We start from the raw sequence: 19903 nt of genomic DNA, 5'->3' as shown, positions 1-19903 counted from the left end.
CTTACATTCCCAATCGTCCAATTCCAGCAATCGAAACAACATCTCGAACCGCATTCGGCTCGCCCTACTGTATCCCCGACAGAACACCGGAAGCATCGATCGGGCATCATCGGGATACAATTTCGAGCGTGCGGCTCGCAGTTGACTCTATACGCGGAGGCGCGATTCGCGGCCAGTGCGAATATTCCCGGTGAAGTCGTAGCAGCGCGGTGAGAGTGGTGTGGAGGGGGGCGAGCAGCGAGTGGAAGAAGCTTTTGGCTGGCAGTCAGTGGGTCAGGGCGGCGAGTCGCATTCCACGAGCCGACCGAAGGCATCCTCGTCGGAAGACAGAGCTTTCCACCGTGGCTCCCGCGTTCCACTCACGTGTGATCCGCCCGTGCTTCAAAGCCGTGAACCACACGAGCTACGGACCGCGGCGATTTTTCGAACGCGTCGCGGCCACGACAGGAAGTCTCGGCTACATCGCCGCGTAGACGTCGCTGTTGGAACGCGTCGCGTGGCCGGACACGCGTCACCGCGAGAGATGGTGTGCGATTGCGCGCCGTCCGAGTGTTCCACGGAGCTTGGAGAGGACGCGTCCTTGAAGAGGGCCTTGGAGGAGCTGCTGAAGTGCATGCTCAGAGTATGGTGCAGAGAGGGTCAGGCCCTTACCAGGCTAGGCGCTACGACACATGGTAAATTCGATTTTTCCGATAGAGGTGTACAAGTAATTAGACTTCAGTTTGATTTTATATCTTTTTGGAATGTTATGGAAATTTATATTTTAAATAAAACTTTTTTTTGGGGGGTTTGTTAAGTAATGTGACTTGATTATTATCGTAGGGGGCTAACATAATTGAAAACTATAATGTATGAGTATTATCGAATGAATTTTATTTTGTCGTTTTATTAAACGATGTGACTTGGCTAATTATAATGGGAGGCTGAAATAATTGGAAATTATAATGCGTAGGTATTATCGAATGAATTCTATTTCGTTATTTGTTAGTATTGATGATTTCGTTGGTGTAATTTTATTTATGTTTCTACTGTGTCGGAATTTCGGTATTATCAAAATGCCGGAACAAAACGGTGTTCCTTCCTGGTTTCGATGATTTTGAAATTATGGAGTTTGGAGTATATCTTTCTAAAGCTATTTGGGAATTTAAATGTTCAACAATTAAATTTGTCTGTATTTTGGAAATTGAAGGACTATCATGCGTGTATTTCAGAAATAAATGCTCTAAAAATTCTGCGCATGTTTCAGGAATTAAACGAGGGTTTGGGTTAAGTTTAGATTTGAGTCAGATAAGGAGATTGAGATCACCTATAAACAAATCAAGCAGCCAACATATCGGTTGCGTATGTCTGTGTCGTAGATCCACGCAAACTTAATGCAAATATACTAACATTCTTTGCTGATATCTCGAAAGGATGTTTAGAAGCTTGATAACGTAATGATATTTAATCAAAATCATTGTCATAAACCTTTTATATTTTATGCATAATTATCAAAACTGTTTACTATTACGTCGCATTCTGGTTATATATATCTGTGACAGAGTCACAAACATAGTCGACATGTTCACCCCTTTGTCTTTGTCCATCAGCCAAACTATAAACAAAAGATAAGGCTCAGAGTTAATTTAGGATAAATTAATAATTATTTTACAGGTTACTTTTTGAAAATATCTCGAAAATTAAGAACATTATATGTAATATAAGAAAATATTTTTTAAAATACTGATTTTTGCAATATATTTGAAAATAATAAGAAATAAGAACATACGAGTTTTTCAAAAAATTATACAATGATTTTACTAGACTAGAGATGCTTGGTCCTGGTGTCTATAGTATGAGAAGAGCATATGGTGTTTGGAATGTCGTTAAATTTTTTATGGCTACACCTAATTCCTCTTTTAAGTTTTTCCTTTTTCTTTTATTTTTTTTAATTCTTTTTTTTTAATTTTTGAAAATTATCCAATGATTTTACTAGAATAGAGATGCTTGGTCCTGGTGTCCATAGTATGCGAAGAGCATATGGTGTTTGGAATGTCGTTAAATTTTTTATGGCTATATCTAATTCCTCTTTTAAGTTTTTCCTTTTCCTTTTATTTATTTATTTATATTTTTTTATTCCTTTTAATCTTTTTTAAGTCGATTATGTGATTTTAATTTAAAGTTAGAGAATTGAAATTTGAAATATTGATCTTCTAAAGGTTTACTATTTTTATATTTATTCATTATTCAATAATTTATAACTGTGTTATTTGTTTCTTACTGTGTGAATTATTTTCGTGATCGTGTTCGAATTTAGATTTGAATATTAGTTAGGAGTTGGATATTATTTGTAACATTAGAACTATCGTTTATATTCGAGTACTTCAAAAGTCAACGAACAGATGCAAAAGCTAATTTTAGGTGGCAAAGGGGTATTTATGCTAGTAATCAAAATTAGTGATGTAGGAAGTGTGCTGCTTCATGTGTAGGTTATAATTGTCGACCACGTGACATAAAACCCGTTGGTTCAACTGCCTTTCACAGATCTATTGTTGGCAACTTATTTAAAATGGATTAAGCTTAAAATCCAGTCTAGTAAATCGTGTTTAATTTTGTAAAGTACTTTTAACAAAATTCGCTATTAATCTTGATTTATATTCTATTACATTTTCATTTATTACAGATATTTAGAATATCGTTTACAATTATCATTAAATTTTATCCAATTTCTAAAAGAATAAAATAATGGTATATTTTGTCAGAAACTTTTCAGAATGTTAAATTGAAATTTACAAAATATGAAAATTTTAAATTAAGAATGAACCGTGATGTTTAATACGTATCAGCCTTTCAAGCTGTCGAAGTTAAAATGCAGAAATATTGATGGAAATTAAATCGAATATTAGATGCGATACAAGCTGTCAAAAGTAAAATTGAAATAAGTCGGATAGAAAATGTTGAAATAATTGAAATAATTGTATTAATCTATATAGAGATACTAACACGAGTAATTACTGTTGCAACTAATTATTTTTAATTATTTTTGAAACTTCTATATAAAAAAAATTGCATTCCAAATTACTCATTTATTTTTATATGAAGAATCTTGTAATTAAATTTTTACTATTTCTTACATTTAATTTTAAATTGCCTTTTTAATTGTTTCGTGAATTATGATTTATTCCATATATTCGAGAAGGATTTTTAATTTACCTTTCTTCTATTATTTTTTCTCTTTTTCTATGTAGAATCATCGATTTCCCTGTCATGCTTCCAATAACACGACATCCACGTATTCCAATATTTAACATTTATTCAATGAAAAATACCGGTCGCGTGAAATAACAGATAAAGTTTCGGATGTTTTTAATTAAAAGAACAGAAATGTTTCCACCCACATCAATTCAAAACTAACCTACAAATTTCAGTTTTCTCCAATTCATTGTTTAACCACAATAAGAGAAAAAATATTTGTTGGTCGTTCAATTTATATTTTTAAATATCGTATATTTTGTAATATATTTATCAATATTTATATATTCAATAATATTCCATTAATAATAATTTCTGTAAACCTTATTCAATTCTATACAAAATTATTTTTACATTTGCTAATACCTCATTAATAATAATTTTCATAAATTATGTTCTGTTTGATTACAAGAAATCTATAATTGTATACATTTATCTATATTATATGTTCGTTGATATATTTATTAACATATATTTATATCCATATTCTATAACATTCCAGTGGAAATAATTTGTATGAACTACATTCAATTACATTATGGATAATAATTTATACACTACAATTACACTACACTACAACACATTACAGATAATAATTTACACATTATAACTATATATTGGCAGTCCAAATTCACTACTACAACAATCAATAATATTTCACTAATAATAGCAGAACAGAATATACAATATTCCTACCTGATAATACTCTATTTGATAATATTATATTCTATGTTGAAAAACTGTATACTATATAACAAAACTATAAACTATATTCAATTATATTACAAATGATAATTTATACGCTACAACTACACTACACTACAACACACTACAGATAATAATTTATACATTATAACTATATATTGACACTCCAAATTCACTACTATTATAATCAATAATATTTCACTAATAATAGCAGAACAGAAAATACAGTATTCCTCCCTGATAATGCTATATTCTACTTTGATGTTTCCCCATGCTATACGCGAGGAATCGATTTCAAACAACAGGAAAGTGAAAACTTTTATCTCAACGAAACACGGTGGATTGTCGAGTGCAGGTCACACGAAAATTGCGTTAATTTCTTTGTCGACCGATCAGGAACTGAATCGTGTATGTTCGCGATCTCTCCTGCTGTTCAGCGAGATCGGGGACAGTAGAAAATCGAAAAAGACGAGAGTTCCGTAAGTGAATAATTAAATTGGTATCCGGAATGTTTGCCAGGTCGGAAGGAAGTCCCCCGTGGCGTCGAAGTTTGTGTTATGAAACGTATCCCAAAGCGGTTCACTTTTCTACTCTTTGCCCCCGAAACTTATACGTACAATGCGACCTAAGAAAATTTCGAAGCTCCCTGGCGAAATTGTTACTGCAAAGACCTAGACAGCCATAAATTCTCTTTAAAATCCGGCTTCTCTTGCACGAAATTATTTCTGCAAACTTCTTTTTCCTTCGAAAGCAAACTGTTGATAAGTTGTAACTACTTGTCAGGAGTGAGAGAAGAACAGGACTAAATTGACGATCAGATAACAGTGAAGAACAGATTTTCTTTTGGATTTGGAAACTTTATTTCCTGAATTTTAATATTTTATTTATGTTAATTATATGCACATAAATGAATAATAATGTACACTGTGTCGAGGAATTGTTTACGCTGACTACAAAAATAAGGAAGAACGGAATTTAAAAATAGGTATAACAGAATTTTAATCAGTTTCATTTTAAGTAAATTTGGTTAATTTATTTCATTCATTTCAGTAATATTAATAATTATTATTGTTACTTTGATTATTATAATTATTATAATTATCGGTACAATAATAATTGATCAAATTTAACTGAAAATTTGTTAAGAATTTATTTAATTAAATTCAGTTAATCTCAGTAATGGTTCAATATAACGTCGCAATAACGCAATAATCATTTCAAATAAATTCAGATGTAGAAATAAATAATATTTCTCATATTGAAGGATTACTAGGCACAGATTCAAGTAATAAAAGTGTCATTTCTCAGTAGTTGCTAAAACATTAATAAACATGAAATTAATATCTATTTATTTATTATTAAATAATTTTTGAAATTATTTTTCATGTATTCGTAGAGCATAATTCTTCGTTATAAATTATGCTACGTCGGAAGGAACAAAATTCGACACTGCCCTAATTATAGAAATTTTTCGTTTAATTGTTATCTCAATGTACCTCTTAACATAACTTAACTCGACTCTTGTAATAAATGGGACTTTTCGATAACACGTGTAATGAAAATGTGAACAGCGCACAGCCATTACGCAATGACCATTAATCGCAGATTTACTGGGGTGTTAATATGTAAATACGATTATTCCGAGTGATTAAATGATCAAATGAGGCTTTTTTCGAGAAATTCGCTTCGTCGTTACATTTCGGCTTTTAGCAAATTTAAATTTAATTATTTCGTATTCTTTTCCGATGTTCCTTCGACGTCATTCCAACTTCTGGAGTTCTTCGTGATTAATAGTAACTGGGAGTAGAAGAATAGGAAACAGTGAGACTGCTAGTATAAATAGTAATAAATTTTATGGAAAAGTTAAATTCTTTAACACTGCAGAATTTCAAATTATTTTTTTTATTCCGGATTTTCTATCCTAATTTTAATTCTAATGATTATTAAATTATTTTTATTCTATGAAATTATGAAAGAGTTATTGAAAGCTTCCTATTTCTTAAAATAATACTCAGACTCAACAAATTCTTATAGAAAATCAATTTATTATTGACTAAAGATTTAAAAAAAAGTATTAGAAAATTATAAGAAGAATATTAAAATTCATCTTGTACTTACTAATTATAAGAACAATTTATATGACACTAAAATTTAATTTTTAAAAAATTTTAAAGCAATCATGCCATGGAATTTTACTTAAAAATGAATCATGAATTTTTCTTTATCTATAAAATAACTAATTTTTCTGTATACTATTATTCAAACAATCATCTAAAACGAAAAATAATATTTTTCTGCTAATAATAAAATAACAAACTTCGTTTAAATAAAAATAAAAAATCATGGATATTTGTTCAATTACAAAATATGCACCTAATTTCAATTATTATTAGGATCAAGTATTATTAATTTCAAACAATCATCTAAAACAAAAAATAATATTTTTCTGCTAATAATAAAATAGCAAACTTCGTTTAAATAAATATAAAAAATCGTGAATATTTGTTCAATTACAAAATATGCACCTAATTTCAAGTATTATTAGGAACATGATCAATCTAACAATAAAATAATCGCATCCATTGTTTAACTCTTTTCAATCTTAATAATCTAGATATTTCAATTTGTCTAATAATAAAATAATCACGTGATTTTACTTCGTACCGAATAGCAAAAATAGCCCCAATTTCCTCCACATAATTTGACCATAGACTGCCATTCGAAGAATCACGTCGAAGCTAAAAATAAGATCATCTTACTCAAATGTTAAAAATGTCCGTCTTCTCTTCTACGATCCTCGCGAATCGGATCCTCGAATCTTTTGTCGAACGAAGTCACGGTCGTTACCGATAATTATTTTCTGCGTGACCCTGAGGCAACCGCACGAAAATATCCACATCGAATACCAAGATACGATTTTCGTCTTGTAACCGATTTATCGAAGCCGCTGCGACGTCGAACATGGCGGACATCGTTGCGCTTGTTTCACCCAAATTTGTCTCTGACGTGTACCAATTTAATGACAGTAAAATTAAATTCCCACATCAACGATGGTTACGGCTTACCTGTAATTAGTTTACCGTGTTCGATCTTTCGGACACGGGCCATGTAATCCACTATTGATCCATCTGGTGTCGGTTTCCTTAAGTGCATCGAAACGACATACCTCAAACAAGGGTTTAATACACTGTATTTTCTGAGCTAATGTAACTTCATTCTGATGAAATGATAATTTTGATATATTAATTTCGATACTTATATCAGAGGAGTCATCCTAAACTAGGACTTTAAATATAAATATATGTTTGAAATTTTTGTAAAGTTGCATTACTATAATTATGTTTTCTTTTTTTTTTCTTTTTTGGACTCGAAGTATTTTTTAAATTATTTTAAATTATTCAAAAAGAGTGTTTGATAATATAAAGTATTTTCTTAGATTTTCTTTTTATATTCTTCAAGAAGAGATTTATCTTTTCTTGCAGAATTTTGCACAGGCACCATAATGTGTTTTGTATTATATTAACGAAATATTTTTAATGATAAGTAATTAATATTGGAAAATACAGTAATGCATTCACTATAATAAAACATAGAAGGATCTCGAGAAATAAGAAATAAATACGAAAATATATATTTTTTTGAATTCGCACCATAAAATATTCTATTAACTCTGATAACGAGTAAGTAAGTAAACACCCAATGCTAATATTATGTAAAAATCGATAAAACTTCTATTGATAATAAAAAGAATATTTTTAGAAATAGAAATTTCAAGTAATGTGTACAATCTTTCGTGTTTGTACTTCTAATTACAGGTAAAAAGCGTTCGCAAATATTTGTGCAACTTTCTATGCACCAATGTATGCGAAATAACGTGTTCACGTGAAAATGTCAATTTAAAAAGCGATAAACTGTTTTTCGTTCGATTTCATTTCGCTCATGAACGAAACTTTCTACCTGTTTTTATTTAATCTCCTACTCGTGCTGCAATAATTGATTAACCGTGGCAAATTTCACTTGATGCAAAATTCAACGTCAGCTTGCGTGGGAGCACGAAAAAGCTTCAGCTCGGAAATGTTAAATACAATTACATGAAGCGGATCTCTAGAAATATTACTATACGATAATTTTTAATGAAAAACATCATATTAACTCTCAATATTCGCATTTGTACTTTCACAAATAATTTATATTTTAAAATATCAAATATCTTTTAATATCATGAAAATAACAAGCAGTGAAGAAAATAATATTATAAGATAAATATTAAAAATTTCGTAACAATTTTTAATCTTAAAAAGTAATGGTAGAAATAATTTTTACAAATTCACAACACTGATATTTTACATTTATAGTTTTGAATTCATATTTTAAAGCAAATTATACATATTTAAAAATAAGTGCCTTTTAAGCTTACAGGATAATAATAAAAGTAATACTATTACAATGTAAATCTTTAAAAATTTGCAAAATTAAAATTAACATTTCATATTCATATTAATATTCTATATTCACGTACTTTGAAAAATATCCTATACTTGGAGAAAAGTAATACCTTTATAACAATAAAATAACGTAATATTAATATGCAATATTCACGATTGTACACAAAAAAATAATTCATATTTAAAGAAAAAAGATAAGTATCTTTTATTTTACAAAATGACAATAAAAGAATGCTATTAATAATTGATTTTTGACAAATTTGTAACTCAAAGACTAAAGAGGGATTTAAGAAATCGTACTAGTGTAGTGGTAACGATTGTTAGGAAACGTGGTGCCGCAAGTTTTATTGTTTCGCCTCTTTTGGATAAAGTAGCAACTACTAGGTGCCGGAACAATGCCAATTCCGATATTCAGAAATTTATAGAGAAACGTGATTGTCGTCGGGACGATAAAATCGGAAGTGTGCCAAGTCGATGCCACTGCATGGTTTGGTTGTCATTAATCGAACAATACGTGCCACTGCCAATCGTGCCTTCATCGCGATCAGGGTCACGAAGCTAAAGACGTGCTTATAGAATGGCTTTGTGTCCAAATGAATTCAATTCTTCGATTTTTTCTACATATACTTTCTACGCTGGAAATTTAAGGAACATTTCTTAAGGAAATTGCAATTGTTTAGGATACATCAAATTTATTTTCAATTCTGCATTCTACATATTGTTCTAATTAGCAGTAGTACTGCTACTGCAACCTAACCTAACCCTGCAAAGTGACAGTTTCTGATCATTTATTTTTGCAATAACTGGAAACGTCTAAAAATATTTTAGTAAAATTAATATCGATTTTTATTCTGGCAAAAAATTGTGTATATTTATTTACCCCCATTATACCACTTCAACTATTATCATTTGTGTATATATCAAATTTAGCAGTAGTACTGCTACTGTAACCTAACCTAACCCTATCAAAGTGACAGTTTCTGATCATTTATTTTTGCAATTACTGGAAACATCTAAACATATTTTAGTAAAATTAATATCGATTTTTATTCTGGTAAAAAATTGTGTATATTTATTTGCCCCCATTATACCACTCCAACTATTATCATTTGTGTGCAGTATATTTAGACACATCTTGCAGGTCAGTGATTCCAGTGTTAATATAGTCTTTTATATTATACATTTGTATTTTACAAAATTCTTAAATTTCAAAAAATTTTTAATCATTGCTCTCACTATCTATTTAGGAAGAAGTACTATATTGTACTAAAAATGATCACTAATGTAAAAAAGAAATTATAGTCAGTTACCTTCAATTTCAATTACCTTTAGCTTCTAAAGGTAATACATCATCCTTTAATCCCCTACGACGTTCACACGTCTGAATTATAATCAAGTAATATATGTACAGTGCCTCTTCAAATATCCCTGTCATGTTTTACATACTCAGAATATACACATTTCCTGTTCATAATTGCAATGCGATTTCCCACATTCTTCATCGTGCATAGCTAAATTAAACTCGCGGAATCTCAGCACAGAGAAGTACAAAATTACATTTTACATGGAAAGTACCGATTTTAGAACTTATATCGATTAACAATTCATCTGGATGACTACCATGAGCTCTTAATGCCTTAAACCCCTTTTTAAACCGTTCAGTATACCCCCACAAAAGAAATTAATTTCACGCCGATTAAATCATACCGAAGGCTCCATTGAATCCCTCCAATAAGGTATACCTACCAGCAAACTCGCGATCAATTCCCAATCCGTAGCTCTCGACTACAATGGTGTCCCTGCTAAATGCCTCTCGAGAAAACGAAACACGTTACCTCGCAGTCAGTTCGCCTTCCCCCTCCCCAGCGTGTCGTTCGACGCGTGCTCGCTATTAAAATCCATAACAACGGTGCTCTCCCCAACGAGATGAGGCAACCTTGGAAGAATGGCCGCGTCGCACGTGCGAGAATTTCCGCTATCAGAAAAAAAGGCGACAAAGTAATTTTCAGCTATTTCTGACACAGGCCGCGAAAGGGGTTGACGGGAGTGCGTGAGACTTCTTTATCGCAGGAATAAAAGAGGCCCTGCACGTTCTAGTCGTTCCTCTGCCGAGGCGATGATGAGACAAAAGACTAAGCACGAACACAGTCGATTACGTTCGGAACCTGGTGACGCAAGGACTCGATTATTTTTATGGCGTGATGTGTTCCTGGAAAGCCTCTCCGCTCGGCCTGCTTTTGTTTTGCTTGAGTTCGACCTCGTTTCAACGCGTTTCGACGATTTCCTTCCTTGTCGCACGCGTCTCGCGCTCGCTCGCTTTCTCTTTCTCGCTCTCGCTTCCTTTCGCCGCGTCTTCCGCAGTCGTACACGCGCTTTTAACGCGATCTCGTGTTTGACTTCTCGACACTCGAATGCATTTGGAAATTGCGCAACCTGGAATTACCTGGTAATTTTAATTGAGAATTAATTAATTTTCGCCACCGGTGTGAGGTTATGTTACCGACGGTACAACGTTCGGTTGTTTCTCTAGCTCTCTACACGTTAGTTCTGCGGGTTCACATCGGTAATAACACTTCTATTGGAACCTAATGTTGTTAACGAGATATTTCAATTTGTTTTATATATTGCTGATTAAAAGCCATTGAAGTTACTAATGGACGAATTTGTAAATTATTCAATTGCGTTATTATGACTTTGATTAAATTGTAATATCAAATGCATAATGTAAAATATTTTTGCTTATAGATAATTAATATATTTTGGCTTCTCTGTTAGGAAGAAAATTGATTAATGTAAATGACATGAAGCTTAAGCGATGAAGTACGATTTGAACAGATAATTAAAATAAATGATTTAAAGTAGATAATCCTGTTTGTCAATGGTGCGTTAAATTCTATTATCCTTATTCAAGGTAGATAAAGCTGGTAGTGTGGGAGATAAAGAGAATAGCAGTTTTATTAATGCGAAGCTTAATAAATGAAGAATAATGTACAAATATTATGCGTATTAATGTATAGTAATTTAAAACAAGGAATTCGTGTTACATTGTTGGCTAAAGATAATAATCCAACTTATTTCCTCTTAAGCAAATATTTCAGAGAAAATTTTCCGCCATGTTGGAAATTAAACAGGACAAAAATATTAGTTTATGAAGCTTCCGTTGAGCGTTAACAATGCGCATTTTCACGTAGGAGGATTAATGAAAATTCTTGTTTACATGAAAATTCATATCCACGTAGATTTTGTATTTTAAAATTAAAACGCGATGAAAGGTGCATTGTGAGCGTCTGCTGGAATTAAATTCGTTTCTAAAATAGCCTGTACACCATTGATAAGCATACACATGGAGATCAAAATATGCTTTTCAGTGAATGCTATTTGTTAAATATGCTTTTATTTGTAAGGTTAAATGCTAACGAACGACGTATTAATTCGAGTGAATTCCGAATGCTCTTTTAATTCAATCGATTGTTCCTTTGCAAGTGTTATAAGCAATTTGCGATATATCCATGGAACGTTTGATGAAGATATTGTTGAATGAAGTCGTGGTAGGTACTCGATAATCGATTTCGCATAAATTGACCCCCTTGCAGTTTAAGGGCAAGTTTAATTACCGGGGAATTCAAATACGCTCTAGTTGAAACTAATCAGGTGTGGTGAAATGATATCGATAGTGATTGATATGGCAAAAATAGTAACGATTAAGAAGTATAGAACTTTTGATATATTCCTTTATTTTTATTATTGACATAACAAACAAAATTATAAATATTCGTAAGAATTGATAATTTAAGAACTAATAATGTTTAGGAATTTTATTTATTTTTCAGTTAAGTCTTCTAATGAAATAGAAAATTTTCTAACTTGGTTTCTTTTTTAATTTGGAAAGTTTTTTAATTAAAATATTATTGTTATTTTATATAGGTATTTATTAAAATCTTTGAACTGGGTTTCTAGGTTATACTAATTTTATATTTCATTACAAATTGAAATACTTTCGAATAAATTTCTTATTTACTTCTATATTTATTTCGAAAGTTGAAAAGGAATGTGGAGAAATGAACGTGAGTTACAGTAATTCAAAGGATATTAAAGAAATTATTCATGCATGTAAAGTCTATTCGTCATTCTGTCCTGTTTCAAAAAAACTGGCAGAACGTCTTTCCACCATCTTGAGAATTGGAGCAGCAGCATCTCGTTTGTTACAAAATGGCCCCAGTGGATCCTGAAAAAGCGTTTCCCTATTATTCCTAACTATTCCCGAGAAAATGGTTTGTAACGGATTATATGACTCATTCCTCATTCGTTTTTGTCTTTATGCGGGATACGTTTGAGACGAGAGTACAAATAGAATTACTAATTAATTAAGAAAACTTGCGTCAAACAATTATCGAAGGGAAATTGGATAAAAATATAGTGAAAAGTAATTTTATAATACTTACGTATAATAAAATACTAAAATCATCAACCATTTTATGATATAAAATAATATTAAATACTTTATTAAGGAAAAGATTGGGGAATCGTTTAATTATTAAATTAACAAATTTTGTGCTTCCAAATATATATTTAAAAATTGAGTTAAAATTAAAAAATTAAAACTTGAAATTAAAAATAAAAACAAATATTATCTTCATACTTAGGAAAGTATGAAATGGTTTGAATAAACCATCTATACCTTAATTGTTTATAAAGGAAGCCTGAACCTCAAAATTGCTATAATTTGTCACACCAATATTCAGTTTATAAAATAAACAGTATCCATACCGTTTCAAAATTTCTTATTAAAAATTCTGTATTCGGAATTACCTCTCTAGTTATTTGTTTTTCCCATTTCTTCTTTAATATTCATATTATAAATTTTTCAATATTTTCCTTGCCATATATTTTGTTTTAAGTTCTTCTTCGTACAGGTTTTTGACCCGTCGTGGTAGGTTCAATGTTAAACGAAATAAAATCCGATTATTATATAGGAGAAACACGACGTACCGACAAAAGTTTCGTATTTGATAACCACAAGTCAAAGTACCAAGCTATTAAAAACTCGTGACACTGAAACTCCCTGTATAATGCAGAACGGTAGATAAAACCGATTACGCGATGTCTCTGAGCTCCAAACTTCCCCCAATCGCGTGCATGCGTGCGGTAGCGTGAGTGGGGAGGACCACGTGACTTCGTTGACGCGAGAATGAAAGTTGTAGCACAGGTCGCCAGAAGAATGATCGCCCCTTTGGGCACGGGCATTCCTACGCCAATGGCAAGAGCTCAGCGACGCTAGTCATTATTTTCGTAGCGCGTTGCACTCGTGGGTGACATCTTACTTTGATTCCGTCCGCTGTTCGCTCGAGATCCAGATCGCAATTACTCGCACGAATAACAAGTAGTTACGTGTAAATAGAAACATCCGCAACACGACGTTTATGTGGGCGTATTGTTCTCTGGATGTTGAAACAGGAAATAGAAATTAACCCCTTTGTATCTGAAGATGAGATAGCTGCAGCGTTTGTTCCTCGATATTCACGTTTGAATATCGTTTTAGGAAAATTAGTTGTGGAAGAAATAAATTAGAAAAAATTAAACATGTCACGTTTGATGAATTATTTAATATCAATGTTTCATATTTTTAAAAATATTTGACATAGATGTTTTACATTTAATTGAATTTCTAAATACATTGAATTTAATACAACTTTTATTCTTTTATTGTAATCAATTTGAATTTATCTGTCTGCCAACATGACAATCTAAATCGACAGCAAACCACTAAATATTTAAATTCAATTTTCTCGAAAACGAAGCTGCATATTGGAAAATTTTGTTCTACATATCCCATTTATTTTTTTACGTAAAATCAAAAATACTGAGAACTGCCAAAATATATAATATCCGTAATACCTTATATAATACCTATAATACCTCATACTGCCGAGATATTAACCCTTTGCTCTCGAGAGGCGCTCTTCAGTCGCCATTTGATAAAATTTCAAAGCTCGATATTAATTAATACATCAAATTTAAAATAATATAACATTGTGCGAGATATCGAAATTAAAAAATTCTACGTGTTAATTATTATATGATTTCTTATTTACTGCTCAAAAAATATCATCAGTCTTATAGCAGAAAATTTTTCAACTCGTACCCTTCTTTAGCCAAAAAAGGGTTAATATTAATTAAAGGTTATTTAAATATTATTATTTTATACTTAATGAAATATAATATTATCAACCACCTTTACAATTCGTGGATGAAATATCTCATGAAACAATTTACACCCTTTTGATGGACGTATCTGGAGTTTTTATTCCAATACTTATACAGAAATATTATCTCTGCGCAAAATGAAAATTAGGAAGAGATTGGTTTGTAAAAGCATGAGATATTCTGTGTTTATCAACCCCCTTGTATCTATGGGTAGGATATTTTATGGCTCTCGTAACTTGACTGAAAATACCTCGAGTTTTTTGATATTCATGTATAAATTTTATTTCGCGTAAGATAGAAACAGGAAAGATTGGTTTATAAAAATGTAGCATAGTCTGTGTTTTTCAACCTCTTTGTATCCGCAAACAAGATATTTTATGAACTGGCTTTTACCACTTTAATGGGGACATCTCACGGTTCTGCTTTTTGATATTTATATTTGAATGTTGTTTTCGTGTAATGTGAAAATAAGAGAATTGGTTTGTAGAAATATAACATATTTATCCACCCCTGCATTAACCCCTTTGCATTTATAATGAAACGTTTCTCATACAAATTTGTAATCGTTCTACCCTCTCTTCAATGATGTTTGTCGAGAGTCTGATTCTCGATATTTATAATTAAACATTTCCGAAGAAAAATATTTAAAAAATGTTAATTCTTTTTTTTTAGTCTATCGTGTTATATTTAGTATCGTTAATTCTTTCGCATCTACGAATGAGATGACTCGTGAATTGGTTTTCATAATGATTTTCTAAACGAAATTTTTCGAGAGGTAATTTTTGGATATTTATAATTTAATATTTCCAGTGTAAAGGTACAAAATATTTGAAAAATTTCTTTTCAAATATGCTTCATATTCCGTTATTATCAAGCCCTTTGAATTCGTGATCGAGGCATTTTTCACACAAGCCATTTCACGCTCTTTCGCACGAAATATCTTGAAAATCAATTTCTCGATATTCAGAATTAAATTTTCTCGAGTACAAGGGAAATTAAAACAATTTATTCTCAAATGTGTAACATGCTCCGGTTTTGTCAGCCCCGTTGCATTTACGGGTCGAATTTTTATTATAACCTTTTGGACGAAGTATCTCGAGCGTCAGTTTCTCAATATTTTTTAAAATTAAATTTTTCAGGTAAAAAAAAAATAAAAGAAATTTAGTTTCGAGCATATAACATGTTCCACGCTTATCAACCCCTTTTCATGCACAGACGAGATGTCTCCTGAACTGATTTCTATCACAGCAGTCTGCTAAACACTTTCGAATGTCAGTCTCTCGATATTTTTAATTATGTATTTCGATTAATACAAAAATTGAAAAAAATTTGTTTTTAATTATATAACATATTTTTTGTTAACCACTTTAGCAGCGGTGACGCGAGTTTCCGTTTTCACAGTCGTTTGATATTTACGTCATTCGTTATTTTATATCTCATTACTTTGCGTAAAATAAAAAATAAAAATTACGAATAAAAATTTTTAAAAGCATAACGTATCCTACTTTTATCAACCCCTTCGTTAATTTCCTCGCATCTGCGGATGAGACCTCTGTCATACAAATTTGTAGCCACTTTCTGTCTTTAAACAAGTTATCTCGGAAGTCTATTTCTGAACATTTGCGACTGAATACCGTTTTACGTAGAATGAAAATAAAAGAAGGAATTGGTTTGTAAAAGTATAACGCACCCTGCGTATAGCATCGTTAACCTCTTTTCATCCGCAGACGAGATGTCTCGTGAACTGACTTGCCCCTTTAGTCCAGACATCTCGAGAGTCGGTTTTTCGATATTTATAACTGAATATCACTGAGTGTGTATAAAAGAAAAATGAAAAATATTCATTTTTTGTTAACAAAATATCTCGCAACTTGATATTCTTCGTGTGACTTTCTGGCGAGATATTTCGAATCCGAAACGTGGAATAGTAAATTGAAATTTAAGCGAGCCATTTGAAATTAAAACGATTAACTCCACTTTTCGAATTGCTTCTAATTTTAATGTCGAAGCATTTGGTTGATGCTTAATTTATTCGATTATATTTAAAATAAATTTTTGATGAAATATGTACATTGCAATATAATTAAATAAATTTAAATATATTTAGTATATTAATATTATTGTTGAATAATATCACTATTAATTAATATATTTAAAATGAATTTTTGTTTAGTGAATGTTAATCGATCTTATATAGTGTCCATTGATTTTGTGAGTATAGCAAAGTATAATGAGTATAAATAATATAATAGGAATTAATGGAGCTGTATTATAAAATAAGTAATAGAATAGCTATACATATTGAACTATTTAGGTATAAATATTATACTATTTTATGTATTTTGTGAGCTATGATAGTTTCACTATACTGCGAAAGTTTGATACATTATAGTAACACTGTTATTCGATATTTCAACTATTATTCCAGTACTATTCGAATTCAATTATTATTTAATAAAAAAAAAAAAAGTAAAAAACGGAACTTTATTACCAATGATCTTAACAAATTTATATTGTAATTTTCATAGATTGGACACATTATAGTAATATTATTATTCGATATTTCAACTATTACTCGATTCAACTGTTATTCCACTACTATTCAAATTCAACTATTATTTGATAAATAAAAAAGTGAAAAAGCGGAACTTTATTATCAATGGTCTTAACAAATTTATATTGTAATTTTCCACAAATTGGACACATTATAGTAACATTATTATTCGATATTTCAACTATTACTCGATTCAACTGTTATTCCACTACTATTCAAATTCAACTATTATTTAATAAACAAGTAAAAATAATGGTTTTAACAAATTTATATTGTAATTTTCCATAAACAAATAGCTTTAAAATATAATCAACAAAATATTGTTCATAAAACAATGTACTATTATATCGAAATCTTCATAAATTCACTTTATTTAGCTTATCATCCCTACCTTCGTTTTATCTGACACAATTTTTGTTCCACAATTTTTAGGCTCGAATGCTTCACGTTCTTCACTTTCTAAATGTTAAGGTTAAAAAAAAGGTGCAAAAAATACTGAACTGAAAATGCATTTATTTATGTAGCTACGACGACGCAGACCGTCCCGCTTTCATTTTATTTTTACCCAGTATTCCTTTCTATTTGTGCACTTGCTTTGGGACGTGCATAGTACTCTCTCTCCCTCTCTCACTCTCTCTTCAAATCTGCACGACAAACGTCGCGAGTTGCGAAGATTTTCTTGTCTGTGCAACGAAAACGATTGAAACGTTTCCGATTGTATGCTCATTCATTGCTTTTTCACAAAAGTATATGTTCTTTTGTCGCGAGATGTTTTCAATACTCGCTGTTTATGTTATCTTGCTGAAATACAAATTTGTTCTTGTTTCTTTCTTTTATCTTTTTTCTTTTTCGCCATCATGCAACTCTAAAATTTGGATTGCTGTAATTAGTTCGAATATGTTCGAGATATTTTCGTAAAAATATTTTATTTGTAATTTCTTTCATTGATTGCTTTTTATGTTATAAAGGAAGAGAAAGAAAGTTTAATTCTTCTGCATTTAAAGTAATTTTTTGTGAAAGAGAAAGAAAATGTGAAGAATGGAGATTAATACCTGTTAAAATATTTTTCCATTATTTATATCTGTTTAAATATTTTTTCAATTATTTATAATATTTATTTTGCGACTCTGTGTTCTATATATCATTATTATAGTATTTAGAAAATTTATTTTGTTAAAATTAAGTATATGTGAATATTTAAAAATTTTCTTTATTTTTCAGTTTTTTAATCACATTATGGAATTTTGTTAGATGGGGGTATGAAAATTTTGTTTGAATTACTTTGTTATATTTTCTGTTTTCAAATTGATTCTCAAATTCCCAGTAACTAGTGATGTAAACTATGTTGAATAGTACAGTTATCATATTTTAGGTAACTCGAATATTACCATAACTTCATTGCTTAAATAATCAAAAAAACTAGACAAATTATTTATACTGTATAAAGGTGAATTATTTAAACTACTTACTATTTCATCTAGAAATAACTGGAAAATGTAATTTATTTCCAAGAACTTATTATTAAAAATATATATAAAAAATATATATAAATAAAAATATATATAATAAAAATATATATTGTTCTACCTGAATAAAAATCGCTATTAATTTTTATTGTAAAAGCAAAAATAAAAACAAACGTAGAAATGAGAATGAAAAATAAAAAATAAAAAACAAAAACTCAATATAAATTATTTTCACTCATTTATCGATTGCAATATTAAACCTAACATTCCTATCTTTTTTTAAAAAATAAAATTAAGAAAAATATTTTATAATAACAAACTACTGTCATTATTATTTAAAAATATATTTCACCAATAATCACAACTCGAAAAATTAAAAATAAATAAAATTTCTCCACTATCTATTGTTATTCGACTAACAAAAAACAGTAATATAAGGAACCATGTTTTTACCTAAAAATACATTTTCTTAAACGAACGAGAACCGTTTCGAATTAAATCGAACGTATCTATCGACATGCAATATTTATAAAACATGGAAAATTTTCCATTCCCATTAACATTGAAATTCGCGAATAAACCGAATCACCATGAACTCAATTTCACTGCGACTTTTACGTGGAAAATTGGTAACAATTAAGCAGGGAGCGAGGCGAGCATTAATTTAATACGACTAATTAGCAATTTCAAGCATACTGATGAGATTTCTCAATTACGTTATATTGAGCATCTAGAAATGAACCGTAGGATCGTTGGGAATGGAAGGAACGACGGAATAAATCCATAATTCATCGGGAATTATAACCTAAATAAATATAAGGTTCTGAAATATTCTTGGATAAATAATCTTAAAATGCAGATAATCAATAAGCATGAATAATTTCGAGGCTTGTTGTGTCTGTTACTGATAAATTCGATATTAAATGGAGAATTACCATGGTTGAACATTCTCCTGGAATATGATATCGATGATAAGTACTTTTGATTTTTAGAGCTATTTTATTTTGCCTCAAACGAATTTGAAAATAATTTATGAAACAAATATTTCTCGAAGTCGAAATTATTCGAATAAATAATTTAGTGGAAGAGTTTTATTTCAACTTGCATCTAAATATAGAGGCTTTTATATTCATAAGGAAAACAGCTCTAGTCGGTAAACATAGCAACTGATGGAGTATCTGTAAATAAAAATCGATTTATTCCACTATTCACCCTACTTCTTTCTTCACACTCGTTCGTACTGGAAGTTTTCATTTAAATTCTTAAAGATTATTCATGAAGAATCCAATCATTTTGTT

At 30.4% G+C, this 19903-nt stretch overlaps 1 protein-coding gene across 1 annotated transcript in view; it reads left to right on the top strand.

Annotated features, from left to right (window-relative positions):
- The first annotated feature begins 300 nt into the window (after positions 1–300).
- Positions 301–19903, top strand: part of LOC108549084 (gamma-2-syntrophin) — a 34034-nt gene continuing 14431 nt past the window's right edge. The window contains exon 1 of the mRNA XM_017902320.1: positions 301–674. Coding sequence (XP_017757809.1) covers positions 524–674 — 151 coding nt within the window. The 5' untranslated portion in view covers positions 301–523. The remainder of the gene's footprint in view (positions 675–19903) is intronic.

The sequence above is a fragment of the Eufriesea mexicana genome, unplaced genomic scaffold (assembly GCF_001483705.2).
Source record: "Eufriesea mexicana isolate 0111107269 unplaced genomic scaffold, ASM148370v2 scaffold1801, whole genome shotgun sequence".
In the NCBI taxonomy this organism is placed as follows: domain Eukaryota; kingdom Metazoa; phylum Arthropoda; class Insecta; order Hymenoptera; family Apidae; genus Eufriesea; species Eufriesea mexicana.
The sequence above is the reverse complement of the archived record's forward strand: the minus strand, read 5'-3'. Positions and strand labels throughout refer to the sequence as shown.